This window comes from Leiobunum rupestre, chromosome 1 (assembly GCF_980474605.1).
Source record: "Leiobunum rupestre chromosome 1, qqLeiRupe1.1.hap1, whole genome shotgun sequence".
Lineage (NCBI taxonomy): Eukaryota > Metazoa > Arthropoda > Arachnida > Opiliones > Sclerosomatidae > Leiobunum > Leiobunum rupestre.
Window position 1 is genome coordinate 59,929,045 of NC_143384.1, and position 19,328 is coordinate 59,948,372.

Consider the following 19,328-nt stretch of genomic DNA (forward strand, 5'->3'; position numbering starts at 1 on the left):
TCTGTGAGGTACGGTGCCCGGCGCCCAGATACCTCATTAGTGCCTCATAGAGCGTTCTCTCATTTATAACACTACTGCCAAAAGCAACTACGGTCGCTGACAAATACATTTCACCTGTACCTGAAGAAGAAGACGACGATTGTGACTGTCCCTCTTGTGATAAATGGTACTGCTGTTAGACACTACAAATACGTGAGTTAGAACTTTTAATTAAATTATTTATACAAGTTGCTGAAGGTAGTTCGTTTCAACCCTTTAAATGTCGAATTAATTACAATTATATAGATAAATTACGATTTAAACGCGTTATTTATATTGTCGGTCTAATATTAGAACCTGTTTTACGCAATCATGTAAACAAAAGTTCTAAAATAAAAAATTAAATTTAAATAACTTATTAATTATATTCTAGAAATTAAGGGGGTTCGGAAGTGATAAAGAAATTATAGAGTTTCCTAATTATAGCGATAAATTTAAGAGGTTTAGGGAAGGGTGGAAAAAATTACGGCTCTTCGTTTTTCCAACTGCAATTCTGATGTACCCAAAAATGGACCAAAATGGACCAAATGTACCCTGAAAACGACCAAAGTCACCATTTTCGGCCCTATGTACCCCATTTCGGACCAAATGTACCCCAAACTGGACCTTTTAGCTTTATTGTAATGTTAAACTCCCATAGAGATTCCCCTAAAAAGAATAATAAACTGGCGGTCCAATTTTGGGTACTGTAATTTAATTTAAATAACTTGTTATTATTGCTTATATCCTAGAAATTAAAAGGGTTTGGAAGCGAAAAGAATTTCTGGTGATTGGGGAAAAGCAAACGGGTAACATCTAATCTCCAGATATCTGCACGAGGAAAACTGATTTTGGAGAATGCGGAGGGTTGGAAGGGGGAAAGGAGCCAGTGAATGGGGATAGCAATGGGGGAAAGGAGCTCATGAACGAGAGATAAAGTATCCAGTTAATGGGGATGGGGGAAAGGAGCTGGTGAACGAGAGATAAAGTATCCAGTGAATGGGGGTGGGGGAAAGCAGCTGGTGAACGAGACAGAGAATCTGGTGATTAGAAATTCTGGTGATTAAGGGAGGAAAGCAATGGGGGAAAGCAGCTTGTGAACGGCGGGAGCCAAGCAACAGCTTTGTGTCCTTCCGGTGAATGAGAATGAAATTCTCATTCACCGGATGAAACCCCTTTTTCTTTCATGTAATTAAAGTTTTCAAATGTTATTAAGTGGTTTAAAATGGCAGAGGAGTGGTTAATGGGGAAGAAATAAAGTAGAAGGATTATATATCCTTGGTTCTGGAACTAAAATAGAACAAGTTGTACCCTAAATCAAACTATTAGGCTGTTCCGCTAGTGTTCATTCACCAAAGTTTATCTACATAAACTGAACGTTGTCTCCAGTTTTATTTATTTGATTATGTCACGGAAACGTTGTATAATCGATACCCGGGCCGGCGTTACTCTACACTATAAACCATTGGGCCATTACGGGAAATCACAACTGGAGGCTTTGTGCTATAGAGCCTGAAAGAGTAATCAGAGGCCGATGACGTCTGGCAAGGTCCCTCTGCAATATTTTGAGGCGGCTAAAGCCCTGGGCTGCAGCGCAATTAGCACCAACCCACCGAGGTATTGACCGAGGGCAACAGAGATTTGGGAAATATTTTCTTCTTCTCAACAGCAAGAAGAAAGAGGAGTTATTGAATTTGGTCGTCTGTAAAGTCCAAGGCAACCTTTTCAAAGTCCAGTTTCGTGGTGCTGTTTGGCGCTCTACATTGAAATCCCAACTGCTGTGTACAAAAGATTGTAACTAAGGCCACTTAAATTGTTGATTATTTAATAAAATTCGCTAATTAGATAATCGTAAATATTTCTTAGTAGCAAGCATGGGAAAAGGATTTCGATTCGTCACTGTTTCAGAGCTATCCATATACCACTATGGGAGGTACTATAGAAAGGAAATAATATTAAATAATTTTTTTAAATATTCATTTTCAATAGACAAAAATTCATAAATTCACCTAATATTTAAAAAAAATTATACCCACGATATTTAAACTGAGTAATTGAATTCGACTTGATAACTTTGAAAAGCTGGGGACCTTTCAAAAAAATACACCAGTGCGAAAATAAAAATTAATGAGCGAAATAAAAGGAAAATAGAGTTTCTATTGCAATGCTTCCGGCTATCTAACGGAAATGACGTCAATTTCAAAAGACCGCTTTCAATTCTTCTTCATCAAGTAAATAGTATCAACATTTGATCGGCATCAGAGACATCATTGTTAAAAATTAAGATTATACAAGGAGCGTGGAAAAAGGCGGCCACACTTAGGTGTGTGGGTCAAATTTAAAGGTCATTGGCCAAATTCCTAGAGCGTAATAGTCACTCTTCCTTATTTATTTTCATTTGCCTTCACACAAATTAATTAATTAATTGCATTCGTGCTAAATTAAAATTTAATAGCTTATAACAAATGTTTTGAATAATACCAATATGAACCGAATTAAATGTTGCGCGGGAAAATTAAAGGATCGGACGGCCATTTTCAAAAATGGCGGATTTCTATTATAACACCGATTGAGGAGATTACAGCCCGTAAAAGAGCGTGTTAAGTTTCAAATAAATTTCGTGTAAAGGTAAATAAAGGAAACTTAGTGTTAGCTTCAAGTTATCCTAGTTCCAAGCTTTGGTATATTAATACGAAAAATTGAAATGACTTATTGTTAAAATAATATTCACAAAATGCCAAGTGTTAAAGAAACGATAATTTTCTTATGATTATATTAATTTTCAATAATATATTATATTAATTTTACATAATATATTATATTAATTTTCAATAATATATTATGTTAATTTTCCATAATATATTATATTAATTTTCCATAATATATTATTAATTTTCAATAATATAATATATTAATTTTCAATAATATAATATATTAATTTTCAATAATATAATATATTAATTTTCAATAATATAATATATTAATTTTCAATAATATAATATATTAATTTTCAATAATATAATATATTAATTTTCAATAATATAATATATTAATTTTCAATAATATAATATATTAATTTTCAATAATATAATATATTAATTTTCAATAATATAATATATTAATTTTCAATAATATAATATATTAATTTTCAATAATATAATATATTAATTTTCAATAATATAATATATTAATTTTCAATAATATAATATATTAATTTTCAATAATATAATATATTAATTTTCAATAATATAATATATTAATTTTCAATAATATAATATATTAATTTTCAATAATATAATATATTAATTTTCAATAATATAATATATTAATTTTCAATAATATAATATATTAATTTTCAATAATATAATATATTAATTTTCAATAATATAATATATTAATTTTCAATAATATAATATATTAATTTTCAATAATATAATATATTAATTTTCAATAATATAATATATTAATTTTCAATAATATAATATATTAATTTTCAATAATATAATATATTAATTTTCAATAATATAATATATTAATTTTCAATAATATAATATATTAATTTTCAATAATATAATATATTAATTTTCAATAATATAATATATTAATTTTCAATAATATAATATATTAATTTTCAATAATATAATATATTAATTTTCAATAATATAATATATTAATTTTCAATAATATAATATATTAATTTTCAATAATATAATATATTAATTTTCAATAATATAATATATTAATTTTCAATAATATAATATATTAATTTTCAATTATATAGTATACTAGCTGAGAAGACGGCCTCCGGCCGTGCTTTCAGCTAGTTGAGTAAATTGGGGTTTGGAAACGGGAACAAAATGCACTTTACATTAAATATGCAAATTAAATTATTTTTAAAGTAAATAGGAATTTTCTTTAAATTGCAAACGTTTAATAGTGCAAAATATCATATCTTGTAATATTAACATATATTTCATTTCTTTGATTAGTTTAAGATGTAATTATGATAAAGCTTTTTTGTACACAATATTTTTAGTTTATCCGTTTGGAGTAAGTATGTACAGGTTATTTGCAGCTCCAACTCTTGAGCACGCCACATAATGCCTGGGTTTTCTAAATTAATTCCCGCAGTTTTAAGTGACTGTCCTTGCGCTTTATTAATTGTCATTGCGAAGCTAAGATTGAATGGAAATTGCAGACGTTTACGGCCCGGGCAAAGGTGTCTGCGTGACACAGATAGAGAGGGGAGGGGGGGGTGGGCTGAGAAAAGAGAACGAACGAAAGCGAAAAGGGTCGAAGGTCGTGTCATGCAGCAGCTAAGTGAGGCAATTAGAGCCAGAGATATAAACTCCCGTGTATCTTAATACCCGCGTATCTTGACAGCGTGAGGTCAGGGGTTTCGGTCTTGCGGTCACCGGTTATTGGTCCCGTGGTCAAAAACTACGAAGGTTAGCAATCTCAAGACGCCCCTATAACCTGACGGCAGGGGCCACAATGCCACAGGACAAATTTCGTGCGAATCGGACAATTATCTTGGGCGTGCATAGAAGGTAACAAACCAATATATATATATATAAACAATCACCAGATTTTATATATAGGACGTGCATAGAAGGTAACAAACCAATATATATACAAATATAAAAAATTTAGCTTTTTTTTCAATCCCGTATACTGTTATCACCCGCCTATTCTTATCATTTTTACCTGTTCCCAAAGTGATCACAAAAAGCGGGGTCTACTGTATATACAAACATCAGATTTTATATATATATATATAGATTAATTTTCTATTATATATTATATTAATTTTCAATTATATTTAATATTAATTTTCAATTATATATTATATAAATTTTCAATAACATATTATATTAATTTTCAATAATACATGATAGTAATTTTCAATATAATTTCAAATTAATTTTCAATATAATATAATATTAAATTAATTTTCAATATAATCTAATTTCAAATTAATTATCAATATAATTTCAAATTAATTATCAATATAATTTCAAATTAATTATCAATATAATATCAAATTATTTTCAATATAATATCAAATTAACTTTCAATATAATATCAAATTAATTTTCAATATAATATCAAATTAATTTTCAATATAATATCAAATTAATTATCAATATAATATCAAATTAATTTTCAATATAATATCAAATTAACTTTCAATATAATATCAAATTAATTTTCAATATAATATCAAATTAATTTTCAATATAATATCAAATAATGTTTAATATAATATCAAATTAATTTTCAATATAATATCAAATTAATTTTCAATATAATATCAAATTAATTTTCAATATAATATCGAATTAATTTTCAATATAATATTATATTAATTTCCTATAAATACTGTGTATTAATTAATTTCCTATAAATATATTATATAATTGTTATTTTTTAAAGCTGTTACTTCATGGCTTTATGAAACTTTTATTTAAATAGGAGCTTTTATAAATATATTAATTTTCTATAAAATATATTAGTTTTTATAAAATATATTAGTTTTCTATAAATTATATTAATTTTCTATAATTTTATTAATTTCCTATAAATATATTAAATTACTTTAAAAAATATCAATATTTAATAGAGTTTTATATTAATGTAATATAGTATATTAAAAGTATGGCCCTCTTATTTCTGTGAGGAATAAGAAGCGAACCCTTTCGTAATCCCTAACCTGAATAACCGTAATTTAGTTTTACAAAACAGTAAATGAAATTTCACAAGAAAGAAAAACTGTACCAACATAATAGACCTAGCTCAAAAAGGAATAAGGGTCAATAATTCACGTTCATTTGCAAAAAAAAATATTATCAAATTGCATCGCGTTCTTGAACTTTAGAAAATTCTCCGAAATCGAAACGGGTGTCACTTCCTTAATGAGACAAAAGCGAAACCCGCCGAATCGTTTTCGTTTTCTAGGTATGGCCGCGGGCCACGAATCACGCTATGGCTAAGCGCAAAATACATATATATAAATACTGGAGGGAAATCCCTTTTAGCCTACATAGTGCGCGTGTATGATCACGGTCGGCATTGGCCTCAATCGTGAGTCGTAGTCTAGTCCGTCTTGGCTTTCCCCGTCCACGCGGTTCAGCGGTCCGAAACAGGAATTCACCTACTTCGAGACACAGAGAGACGACGAGTGCGCGATGGCTTCTTCAACGACGAATTCGGGATGGTTTATCTTGCTATTTTTTCAAGTAGTTATTTTGTCCGCTGGTGTCGACGCTATTTTTGGTTATTACCACAATTACCGCCTCGAGAACCACTCGGAAGTCGCCTTGCAGAAATGGGAGCGCATGGGCAGCAAGTGGCAATCCTTCGTCGCGGGAATGGTCGACGACGTTTGGCCGATGGTCAATTCCAGCGAGGAATTCGCCAAGTTGAGTCCCAGATGCCAACACTCTCTTCAGATTTTGTTGGACGATTTGAAAGATTTGAAATTATGGGCAATTCAGAGTGAGTGTTATTGATATTACTTATTTATATATTAATTTACCTATATAAATATATATATGTATATATATTATTTTGTTAAGATATAATAAAAGAAAAAACTTAACTTACGCAATAATTCGTGCTTTTATTTAATAATTTTATTATACAAGTAGCGTAAGGATAGAACGCATTTATAAAATTATGCTTAAGATAATAAAATATTTTTCTAAGATAATAAAGTATAAAAGTTTGATACAAAAATATTAAAATTATTATGTACTATATATTAAGGTAATATAATATAATATTATTAGTGGTTTACGACTCATCCTATTTGGAATTAATGGTTCCGTGTCATAAAAGTATCATTTAGTCGTTTAAATGAAAAACCTTCTATTTTTAGCAAACTATTAAATGATAACGTTGTACAAAAAATAAAATTTATATTAAAATTATTTTAAACCAATAATTTCATTGACAACTTTAAAAATTATCATTCGTAATTTTCAGCCCAGCTCGAGTACTAGAATTGCAGTTACGACTATTCGCACACCTCTAATTATTGTATAATTTATATATTATATATTACATAATATATATTTTATCTTCTATTTTATACATTATATATTATATATTACCAAACATTATACATTTTAGATTATATAATATATATTATATATTATATTTTATATATTATAAAATTATATTATTATATATTAAAAAATTATATTATATATTATAAAATTATATTATATATTATAAAATTATATTATTATATTATATATATATATTATTATATTATAATATTATATATTATATATACTATTATAATTTATATATTTCATATTTTATATTGTACATTATATATCGAACTGGTCTTGCTTTGTACCAGTCAGTAATATTTCTAGTTTCTTGAAAAATATACTTTACCCAAAAATTAAACGTGCTGATACAACTTAAAAATTAGTGCAAAATTATGTATTTCAATTTTGCTTAACTATTAATAAATACGCAAAAATACTTAATATCCAATAACGTAATGACCGAGTTACAATGCTATATGCCACGTGACCCAACTGTCGCGCATTTAATGTTAAAAGGTCATTAAGATATCTAATACTAAACCGTGGCGGATACATATGGGGGTGCGGCCCCCCCTTAACGCTTAAGCTTTGCATGTGCCTTGATGATTTGTTACTACACCCATAGCTCAAGTTGACATTTAGCACCCCCCCACCTTCAGTTTTTTTTCTGTAGCCGCCACTGATACTAAATAATAAACTACTTCATAACAGCAACTTTTAAATTTAATTAATAATTTATTAAAAATGGTTATCGTAATTAATTTAAATAATGTCAAATTAAAACTTTTTTATGCAATTATATTATTTTAAATAAGTATATTTGGAAAATACCTAAAATTAATTAAAAAAACAATTCGCCATATGAAATATAATATATAAATTTTAAACTTTTATTGATATTTTCTTATTTTCTCTTGTTAAAATCATCGAACTACTACGGCCGTTAAAATTTTATATTCTTATTCCAATAAATAAGATTTCAAAAAGAAAGCTATTTATGGTTCTGTGTGCGTGTGTAAAAGAAATTAAAAAATATTCGAAATCTTCTTTAAAAGTTTATTAAACCTACGATTAGCTAGTGGCCTGACCAATTTTAATGAAAATGCTTTGACATTTCAAGTAAAACTTAATTATTTAACACGTAACTTTTTAAAATTCCATTCATTGAAGTTTTGGCCTTGTAAATTGTTTAATAACACGAGAAACTCCTGTTCGTCTGGCAGTGAAAAATCGTAAAGACGTAGATGGTGTAGTGAATACAAATGTGGGCATTAGGGAAGAGTCTCGCGGTGATTTTCAGGGTTAACGAACTCACCGTGAGACGTACGCTGCGCAGAAAATGAGGTCGCACGATCACCCTTTTTTTTATGTCTGCTGCGAAAGTGTTTCACATTTATTAAAAAAGAAATTGAAATGGCATTCCATTATTTTGAAGAAAAAAGTAAACACTCAAATGGCTTTTACTGTTGAACAAGATATCCAAAATAACGGGAAATTTCTTAAGGAACATTTTATCGTCATAATCCCATATTCGTAAAAAATATATTTTATCAAAAATCAGCTAGGAAACGATACATTTAAGACTTAAAATTGAGAAATGTACCTTCGCAGTCTTGATGCAATTTTCCACGAAGATTTATTTCTAGCGAAACTGAGAATGTACACACTTCATCGCAGTTAAAAATTTACCGCGTGTATTACTTCGATTCAGGATATACAATCTAAAATTTCCATTCCATTGAGATATTAACTTATTTATAAACCATATTTATTCCAATGAAATAGTCTTAGAAAGATATTGTTTATACGTAATTTCCTCAGCACATTTTGTTCATATCAAAACGTATTTTGATAAATCTGCTGCAGCCTGTTCTTTAAAAGAAATATGATTTTAGACATGTTGAAAATCACTGCACAATCACTCCGGTGCTTACTGTTAACAAAATTAAAGTTTGAAACTTTTATTTTAGGAGATACCTTATCTAAAGCGTATTTATTTAATATATAAGTTGCGTAAATTGACAAATATTAACCTAAATATAATTTTAAAATTCCAAAATTTTGAAAAATAGCGCTAATTATAGTGTAGAATATTAAGAACTACTATTAAAAAGTAGATGAAAATTGCACTTAAGAGTGAAAGGTATTATTATATTGTATTCTACTATACCCGAAGGTGGTCCATTACTAACGATTTAAACTAATAGCAGAGGAGCTACGCAATCGTGAAATAATTCCCGTGACATTCAGGGAGGCGACACAATCACCAACTACAATGGTCCGCATCCTACTTTAAACTTTCGAAATAGTTCCCAACATTTAAACCACAACTCGAATTTCCCCCGTTGATATTTGCTAGATTACCTTTTAAATGGTGTATTTGTATCGGGCTAAAGGTAATCAATGTTCGACAGCAAATATGAAATTAGGAGTTACGTAAATTGTTACAAAATCATCCTTAATGACGGTATGAGTATCGGTAAACTTCGCCGTCTCTTTTTTTCTAATAAGAATATTTTGTACATTGCGCAACCAAATGTTTATTGCCATTATCCTAAAAGACCGGTTTCCGGAGAAAGTATTTCACAATTTCTAGGTCGATTCCGATTGTAAAATGGGACACGAATCTTTCCGCGTAATGCCCATTTACATACTGGTATATTATGTAGAGTATCATTTTGAAGAGAGATGTAATTACTTTCAACGGTCACGTGATTAATTTACCGTTTTCCGGATTGGTAATCGATAATTTTAGGCGGCGAGTAAAACTGTTGAATTTTTCGTTTTGAGGAAACTTTCCCTTTTAATGTCGACTTTCGCGCCACAAGAAAATACTTTATGACTTCGTCGAACGGTGGAACAAATGTTCGAATTTCATTCGTCCGAACCGCCGAAATAACAAATGTTTCAATTGTTCGAATTGGACCACTTGTTTGTTTCATTCGTCCGAATCAGTAGCATCACTTGTCCGAATTCTTGTCGCTAAATTTGTATTTCTTATTGCTGTTTTATTTTTGTCCGGATTTTTTTGGCCGATATAGTAAGTGGGAATTGCGTTGATTGTTGTGGATATGTTTGGTTAGCTAAGGTTAGGTTAGGTAAGGTTAGGTATGGTTAGGTTAGGTTAGGTTCACGTTAATGTTACTATTTTCTTATATTAACAATATTTAAAAATATCCTGAGAACGGTTTCCCCGGTGAAACTAATATTATTGACTACCTTTAATGTGTACGTATATACGATAATCACTTATACCGTAAAAGTATTTTCTTTATTGACGCCATGTTCGCGGGACAACAGGTAAATAGGCGAAACTATAAAGTCCAGGGGGGCTGAAAAGATGGTGGTCACGTGACTTTGTGGAGAATGGCAACGCCATCTATACTACATATAAGAATTATTATTTATTTTATTTTTCTAATGGCGGTTTAAATTTTGATCGATTCATCTAAATTATCTAATTATTATTTTTATTTAGAACATTTTGTAATAGAAATGAGGAAGTTAATTAGCTGTCTAATATCTGGAAGGAATAATTTTTTCTTTACCGTTGCACGCCCAACTAGGAACACGAGTTACCGAATCGAAGTTGGCTGTGATATGGTAGTCGCGTGATTTTGTTTTCCCATTTTAGCGAATTGTTTAAGACTAAATTTACTTGATAGTTTCGCCTATTACGTAACATGCAGCTCTATGACGAAAGCCGTGGATGCCTTTGACAAACTTAATTTTAGCTAGTGCTTCGTGATAACGATATTTTGTTTCCATGGTTACAATTTTCAATAGCGCAAGAAATACGATGATTTTATATTTACAGCCTCTTAATTGTTAATTCCGTGTGAAGTAGATTTCAATTAATTTTTTCTTTCGCAATATTATACTGACTCATAATTATGAGTGGTACAAGGCCATAGATTATCGTACTATAAAAAATAAAACAAATTTACGAAAAAAAATAATAATATATTTCAATTTATAAAACGGGATTTTTTTAAATCAAAGATAATATAAAGGGTGATTCAAAAGGTTATGCAAACATTTAAAGGAGTTGTAGAGGGTGAGTTCAGAAGTATGATTTTTTCCCATTTTCCTACGATAAGTGAAAAGAGCGACCGAGAGCTTCAAAGTGTGGCCTACTAGCCCCTGGAAGTAGGCTGCAACAAGCGCAAAACCAAGCAGCAGGGACTTTAAATACTGTTTAAGTTTACTTTTTTACGCTGTTTACCTCGATTTGTTTACAAAGTCCTTTTTTACCTATCACACGAACCAAAACCTAGTTGTTCGAATTTCCCTGCTGCTTGGTTAAAATTTTTGCATAACCATTTGAAACACCTGGTTTAGCCACATAAAAATGTTCAGACTTTGTTTGTCAAATGTGTTTCCATGCCCCTGCTAAGAGTTTCCGCTTCGTCATAAAAGCGTAAACACGAAAGAAAAAAACCAATGTTAAACGCGTGAAATATATAATAGTGGAGTTATGTTTTAATATATTTTCCGAAAAATATTGAATAGAACTTTGAGTATTGGTTCGATTAATTTGAAACATTTACACAGAAATCATTTTAAAATGGCTTAAAACTTAATTTGTGATGCTCCTAAAAGCTAATAAAAGACAATTAAAGAAAGCCATATTGAATATTAAATCTTTTCTTATAAATAATTTTTTAATGGCTTATGTTAGAAAAATCTCAATAAAACAGGAATTCGGAAAAAAAACATACGTGTGATTTCAGCTATCAAATTTTCATCTCTTAATATTGCAGCATCTACAGCGCGTATTTACTCAGAAAAGTTTCTAGGAAAAGACTATAATTAGCCTGTAAACGTCTTCTTATTATAACCTTTGTCTTCGTACGCGTTAATTCAGTGATTATCAATCTTTGTCAACTTGTGGAACCCCATTTTAGTTTGAAATTTATCGTGTAACTCTCGCTTAAAAGAGAGTTCGATTTTTAATGTTTTTGGCCGAAACTAATCCTATCATAGCCCAGCTCAAAATCGGGTCGAGCCCCTAAAATTTTTAATGGACAAAATTAGTCTCGATCCAATCGGTGAAGCAGTTCTCGAGTTATAGCGATTTATAGATGGTGACCATTTTTAAAGATGGCGGGCTACGGCGGTGGATTGAATAGCGTAACCAATTTCACCTCTCCGAGGGAGGGGTTTTATAATCACCGTGTCTGTCTGGACTGCGAAAGCGTACGCATTTTCTTCGCAAAGTGTAATCACCGCGTTCGCCGTTACTTGGAATTAGGGAAAAACTTTTTTCCAAAAGAGCCCCCTTTTTGTCATTGGGTGTAGTATAATTTAGTTTTTAATTTGCGTTAGCATTGGACGGGATTCGAACCCGGGGCCTCCTGCACGACAGGTGAGTGTTTTATAACATAACCACGGACACACGTTACGCTTTGCTGAAAATTAGAAACTCCTCCGAGGATAGGTATATTTTGGCTTGCCAACTTGTTTAGGTCAACACCGGAGACTCTTCGAAGTGTCGAGGGAATCACGGATAACTCCATAGTCCACACACGATGATAATTACCTTGTTAATCAATTAAAATAGAACGCCTGTGATTACATGACTACCGCTTGATTCCGGGTTCAATTAAAATAGTTCTTTGTCAACGTGAATGAATTTTTCTTTTCAGTGATAGACGCAACTCCCGTGTGGGCTGGAGGCCGAGTGTTCGGATCGTGGTCCGCTTACGGGGGCTACGACCAATGTTTAGACATCAGCCGCTCGCCTTCGTACACGTCCGAAGACCTGGCGTTCCCAATTGATGGACAATACTGCATCGTCGATTTTCGGCCGCCATTACCGACACATAATGAAGGCTACGTTAAACCTGAAACGTTACCTGGATTTGAAAATTTCCAGTCGAAATTTCAAGTAATTATGTACATTGTTTGTTGAGATAAAACTAATTTTAAGATTAAAGTTCGCGTATTTTCGATTTGAACCTGAAACAGCAATTGTGTGTAAAAAATTTATAATTATTACTATGGTATAATTTTGATTTCCTAAATTAAATTCCTTTATCTGCTAATTCGCGGGTACAACTTGTTTCTAACGTAACTAGCGTCAGTTACCCCTGCTTCTGCTAAACCTGGTGGCTGAAATGCCAAATTGAGTGGTTCACCAATAATAATTAAAATTAGCTAGGCTAATACCCCTGGCACCACCTTAGGCGCAAGTCTTCTAGCGACTGTTAATGCCATTAATTCAGCTGGCGTAGAAGGGTAGTGGTAAAGCCTACATACTCTCTGAAAACCGCCACTAAGTTGTCATCTAAACTCGGTGTATTTCGAAATGTATGAATCATTGGATAAATTTACATTATGCTGGCAGCCTGGCTCACTATTTCATTTAGAATAATTTTTGAAACATTTTATTCATTATTACCAAAAGTAAATATTGAGATAAAGTCTAATAGTGCCTTCAGATTTTACCTTCCACCATGCTTGACATCCTTTTTAAAGAGCTATCGATCACGTGTTTTTCCACCAATAGAAAAGCACTTTATTCCACATATTTTCCCGCGAAAAGTAGTGCATTCCGGGGAATTTTGGGATACATTGTTTCGGTCCTCGCTTTCGACGTCTCGAATCGTCCGCTTCTGTTACAGAAACGCTAGACTAGTATTTTACTTCACGCTCGGTTTTGTTTGGACCTCGTTTAAAGATTTTAATTAGGTGATTAGTTTAATACAGTAAAAAAAATGCCACTTAATTAAGCAACCTTTGCCGCCGATTGCAGTTTTAAACGCCCCGAAAGTTCAATCTACACAGTGTAATTTTTATTTGAGGGATGAATTTGAAATGAGAGCAAAGGCTTCATCAGTAAACAAACCCAAAATCCAAACCGAAATTTTAGGTGTTATGTTTCCATCCTCTGTTGTATTTTAAGCATAGTTTATCTAGTATTTGCTAAAGACTTCCATCCATCAACAACGACTCGCAAATAGCTTTATAGGTTACATCCAGTTCGAAAAAATCATCTTCATAATTCTCCAACAATGCTTCAATACTTAACCCTTGGCTAGTCATTTTTTATGAAACCAATTAATATGTTCCTTTTCTGGCTTAGAATTGAATGTCAATTACTAATTAAAAACCACGAAAAAAGTCTAATTTTTATGTCATTTAAAATTCTTAACTTTTTAAGTTTTAATCCGTTTCAATATTCGTTTTCTTAAAATATACTCCACATGACATAAATTTGTGGCTAGCGCGATATCACGTCATATTAGGCAGGCTTACTAAAAGCACTGATTTAAGTTACATGTGTATCTATTTTAAAAAGTCGTATTATTGTTTTTAAAATGTCGTATTTTAGGTTCAATCATACATCTACTTTATAAACTTTATTTTGGAAAATAAATTATCAAATTATCGCAAGCGAAAGTTTAATATCCGCGTATTTTAAAGCGAACTATTTTTACCGCGGCGGAGTACATCGATACACTTAATGTTCCTGAAAAGTGGCGAGGGGGAAGGCATCACCAAAGCCGATAATTTTTTAACCCTCAAATAAGATGTCGCAGGTCGAGGCGATAGTATTAGACTTTATCTCAATATTTACTTTTGTTATTACTTTATAGTTTTATATTTTATATAGTATACATTATACGTTATACGTTACGCGTTACACCATAAGTCTATAATATTGTTCCATAAGTTGGTCACTTTGGGGAATATTTTACTGAAAGCTATTAACGGAGTGACGTCATCACAAGAAAAAATCTCCCCCTAGCGAGGCGCTGTCAAAGGGTACGTGTATCGCGTTAGCAAGCGGACGCTAAAGGGTGACGAAGCCCGTAATGCAGTCTGTTTTGTAAATAGCTCTCCGTAAAACTTTTGCTTGTGAAGAATAGGAAGTGTCACACTTATGTAACAATATAATGCACTTTTGGTTACACGTTACGCGTTCTACGTTACGCGTTCTACTTTACAAGTTCTACGTTACGCGTTATAGGATATGCGTTATATGGCGTTATGTATTATATATTGTACGTTATATATTATTTATTATATATTATGTTACGCGTCATGCGTTATATGGCATTATGTATTATATATTATATGTTATATATTATATATTGTATATTATACATTGTATATTATATATTATATATTTTATATTATATATTATATATTTTATATTATATATTTTATATTATATATATTATATTATATATTATATATTATAAATCATATATTATATATTATATATTATATATTATATGTAATTGAACTTTCAGTTGTCAAGTGGCAATGAACTGATAATGATATTCTCTGTTTCAGTTTATCGAGGAGCTGAAGCATCGCGGCTGGCAATTTTACTTGCGTGGTTTTCGATATGGCGTGTGCGTGCCCTCCACCTGCAACCAGACCGAAATTGAGGATTTTGCTAACTCTGGTAAACAATATTACGAGTTATTTTCGTTCTTTCGTTTAGCGTAGTCTGAGTGGGTAAACCTGCTTACCATTTTTTTATCGTCAATAAATTATTTTAATTTAATGAAGAGGATTTTTAATCCGACTATGCTGAAGATGGCGCCACACAACATTATTGAGCGTTCTCACTCCTTCTTAATATCGACTCTTTTCGCACGCTCAGTGCCACGTTCCAACTTACACGTGCATCTTCAGCATAATTGGAGTTAATATCATCTTCATTATAATTATTATAGTATTTTTATTTCAATTAATTTTTAGTTAAATATTTATACATGTACTAGCTTAAATACCCGGCTTCGACCGGGGTCTTAGTTTTAATGAATTAGATCTCATTTGTACGTAAGAAAAGTAAACGATGTAGCAAAAACGGTAGCAAAAACGCAACACGTCTAGCAAAAACGGTAGCAAAAACCAACACGTCTAGCAAAAACGGTAGCAAAAACGCAACAGGCGTAGCAAAAATGGTAGCAAAAACGCAACAGGCGTAGCAAAAATGGTAGCAAAAACGGTAGCAAAAACGCAACAGGCGTAGCAAAAATGGTAGCAAAAACGGTAGCAAAAACGCAACAGGCGTAGCAAAAACGGTAGCAAAAACGCAACACGCCTAGCAAAAACGGTAGCAAAAACACAACACGCCTAGCAAAAACGGTAGCAAAAACACAACACCCGTAGCAAAACCGTAACACAAGTAACACGCGTAGCAAAAAGTCCTGAACGACTTAAAATCCCAACTTAACCTCCCCTTCTACGAATTCCCTTTCTTTCACACTAACTTCCCTTCTACGAATTGCACACTAACCCGTTAAAAGAGTTTAAAGGTCGGGACAGGCGCAAGGAACTCAAGAGAAGAAAACAAACTGGGCGACGTTTTAAAACAAAGAACGGCGTGACCACGCGACTTTTTCAAAAAAAAGATCCCAAAAAAAAGGCAAGGGAAACAAAGAGGCGAAAGTTCAAAGTCGCGTAAAATAAAAATAAAAATAAAAATAAAAATAAAATTGAATTAGATTAATAACCATATCAGGTATTTGGAATTAGGCGCGTTTAGTTGGAAATCAGGCCCTGAACATTGAGTTAAAATTTCAACGCTCTAGATCTAACCGTTCTCGAGTTTTTAGGAACAGCTAGGACATAAAATAAATAAATAAAAGGACAAACTTTAAGACTTATAGTTATAGTATAACATTATACATTTAAAAATTTGTTAAATTAGAAATATGATTTAAATCAGCCGATTCTACACAGTCATGGTGACACCGCAAATAGGGCATTAGATTCATTGCTGAACTAATCATCAAGGAAGCTCGTGTTGATTTTACGATTGGTCGAAGTTGTTTAATACCTGTTCAATAAACATTTTTCTCTAGTTGCAGAAAAAGTCAATTTCAACGCAATTGTTCCCAGGTGCGAGAAGAAAGAACCGAAAAGATTCAAATTGCATTCTGTCATTTGTTTGTACGTACCCATTCACTTTAGGCTTAGTTTCTCTATTCTGTGTTTTATAGTCGCAAGCCAGATTTCCCGCACGGTACTGACGAGTCCCAAATAGGACAAAACTGGTCTACCGTTGGAATTTCTGTTTTTTTTATTTTATTTAATTTAACTCTTCACTCGAAGATCTATTTGGTCCGAGTTTCGCGTCCTTTTGTTTGCTCGAAGACCTATCGGTACGAGCTATTAGTAAGTTTTTAAATTTCTTCAAATTTATTTAGGGTTTAGCTTTATTATCCCTTTTCATAATGGACTAATCTATACTTATTCGCTAATTTTATCATCCTTTAATTTTGAGGTAGCGAGCTGCTGATTGCTCAATAAAATGGCATCGCTAAGTGCACTAACTGTGGTCGCTCTTTTTTCATTGGTAAATAATAAAGATGGGTTGATTTAACCTAACCAAAGATAAAAAGGATTGTATGTTTACCACTTTTGAACTGGAAAGATAATTATATGAAAAATAAGATTTAATAAGACCAACTTTTTGGGGAAATAGAAATTAAAGTAGTTAATTTTACTTCGTTGCGTTTCCATGTAATTCTCATAAATGTACACTATTTCAATGAGGAAGATCGATACTCCGACTATGCTTAACATGGCGCCACAATACACTGTGGGATTTTACCATTTCTATTTAATAACGCACGATCAGTAGCAGGCCTTAATTGGAAAATCGCACGCAGTTATTAAAGCAAGTGGCTGCTTGACGTGAAGTAACTCTTTTTTCCATAGATGTCGCTAGCGTCGAAATAAAAAAGGCGGTACTTGCGTTGATTGGATCGTTTGTAAATTGGTCAATAACATAAATCACAGAAATTGTAAGCAATATTTTTACGTGTGTTATATAAATTAGGTTAAAGTCCACTAAATAAAGTATAAGTTTTCTAACTATAATATTCGACAAATAGATGGCACCACGCTCTCCAGTAAAGTCGTGTTTTTCGAAGAATATACTAAATTCATGGCCAACTCTAATAGCAGGGGCCTTTTCGTAATACAGGTGGCAATGATAGAGCCGCCACTTGCTTTATTGAAGTGGGAAAACCGCCTAGTGTTGTGTAGCGCCATCTTCAGCATATTCCTAATACAAATCTTCATACTTATTTTCATCTTTTTTTCCCAATCACAGAAGCGTAATTGCAGCGTTCGTGTTCGTGATTACCGGGTGCACCTTCGCCGATTTCTTGCTGATTCAGGGAGGAAAGAAATATTGCGCTCCAGAAGATAGGAAAGGTAAAGATTGTTCGCTCACCTACGCCACACGTTTCAGAGAATATAAATAAAATAGTCACCAATAAGTAGAGTTTTTCGATAAAGAAATAACTCTAAAGGTCGACACAAAGGACCTAATCAAATCGCTTTCCTGATTTCCTTCGCTCTGGGGTAGGGTGCGATGGTGAAGCAGTTAGCACTTTCTCCTCGCAGCAAGAGGATCACAGCTTGTGGCACTGGGTGAAAAGTCGGAAACACTCGTGCGTTGAGTTTGTTATCTACCCAATGGTCAAAGGGGTTTTCCCAGAGCTCTCCGACTCCCTCGTGTGTATAAAGGGCTTTCCGCCACCCTCCTACGAATTGTAACCGGCATTGAAAGTTCCTAGACTCCTTAGGTCTAAGGTAGTGCCACGGGTATTAGTCTAGTTGGTTATGAATCTATCAGCAAGTGTATCCCTGAAAACGCCCTCAGCCATTATTTTATTCTTAATTATTCAATAAGCCTTTCTATAAAGTCATTACGCTTGCTGATCTTGTTTTAATGTATCGCTTTCGTCAAGAGATACGTAGGAGTTCAGTTCAGTTTTGAAGGTTAAGTCTTTATTAAAAGGGCGACTCTTCGAATTTTAATTCGTCTCTTGTTCAACTTGTTAAAATGTTCCACGCGCTCTTTAATATATGAGCGTAAAAGGCTCGTGCATTTTTGTTTATTTCAGGGAGCACGTGCGAAATAGCTCGAGCCTATTTACGCTAAAATATCAAGACGCGGGACTTTTTAACAAGTTGAATACGACATAGAGCTTATGCTAGCGTATATTCGCTATCATAGTGAAACGTCACTTCTACGTCACGAGTGACGTGCCCGATACATCTAAACAAGAAGGCCAATGTTACTTTATAGAAAGGCCTATTAGACTTTTCAGGCAACGAGATAAACTCATAAATTGCTCGATTTTCTTCTGCTAAGAAGCAGACGAAGTTCACTTTCATTCCATTAATCGTCTGTTCAGCAGACAAACATTTGATAGTTTATGAGCTTATCGCTTTGGCCGCTACGTGTCTCTATGCTAACTGTAAAGGCTA

The 19,328-nt window shown here is 32.2% G+C and overlaps 1 protein-coding gene across 1 annotated transcript; it reads left to right on the plus strand.

The window, feature by feature from the left end:
• Positions 1 to 6,206: 6,206 nt before the first annotated feature.
• On the plus strand, positions 6,207 to 15,542 carry LOC149963444 (uncharacterized). The gene is made up of 3 exons (XM_090166872.1): positions 6,207 to 6,516; positions 12,728 to 12,969; positions 15,384 to 15,542. Exons 1-3 carry the CDS (start codon positions 6,207 to 6,209, stop codon positions 15,540 to 15,542), a joined length of 711 nt encoding a protein of 236 aa, XP_090022998.1.
• The last annotated feature ends 3,786 nt before the right edge of the window (positions 15,543 to 19,328 follow it).

What these genes read in the sequence shown, in the direction of transcription:
- LOC149963444 (XM_090166872.1), top strand. Translation starts at nt 6,207, where the DNA reads ATGGCTTCTTCAACGACGAATTCGGGATGGTTTATCTTGCTATTTTTT. An exon ending in GAAATTATGGGCAATTCAGA is followed by an intron (nt 6,517 to 12,727) that starts GTGAGTGTTATT and finishes TTTTCTTTTCAG; the next exon opens with TGATAGACGCAACTCCCGTG. An exon ending in ATTTCCAGTCGAAATTTCAA is followed by an intron (nt 12,970 to 15,383) that starts GTAATTATGTAC and finishes TCTCTGTTTCAG; the next exon opens with TTTATCGAGGAGCTGAAGCA.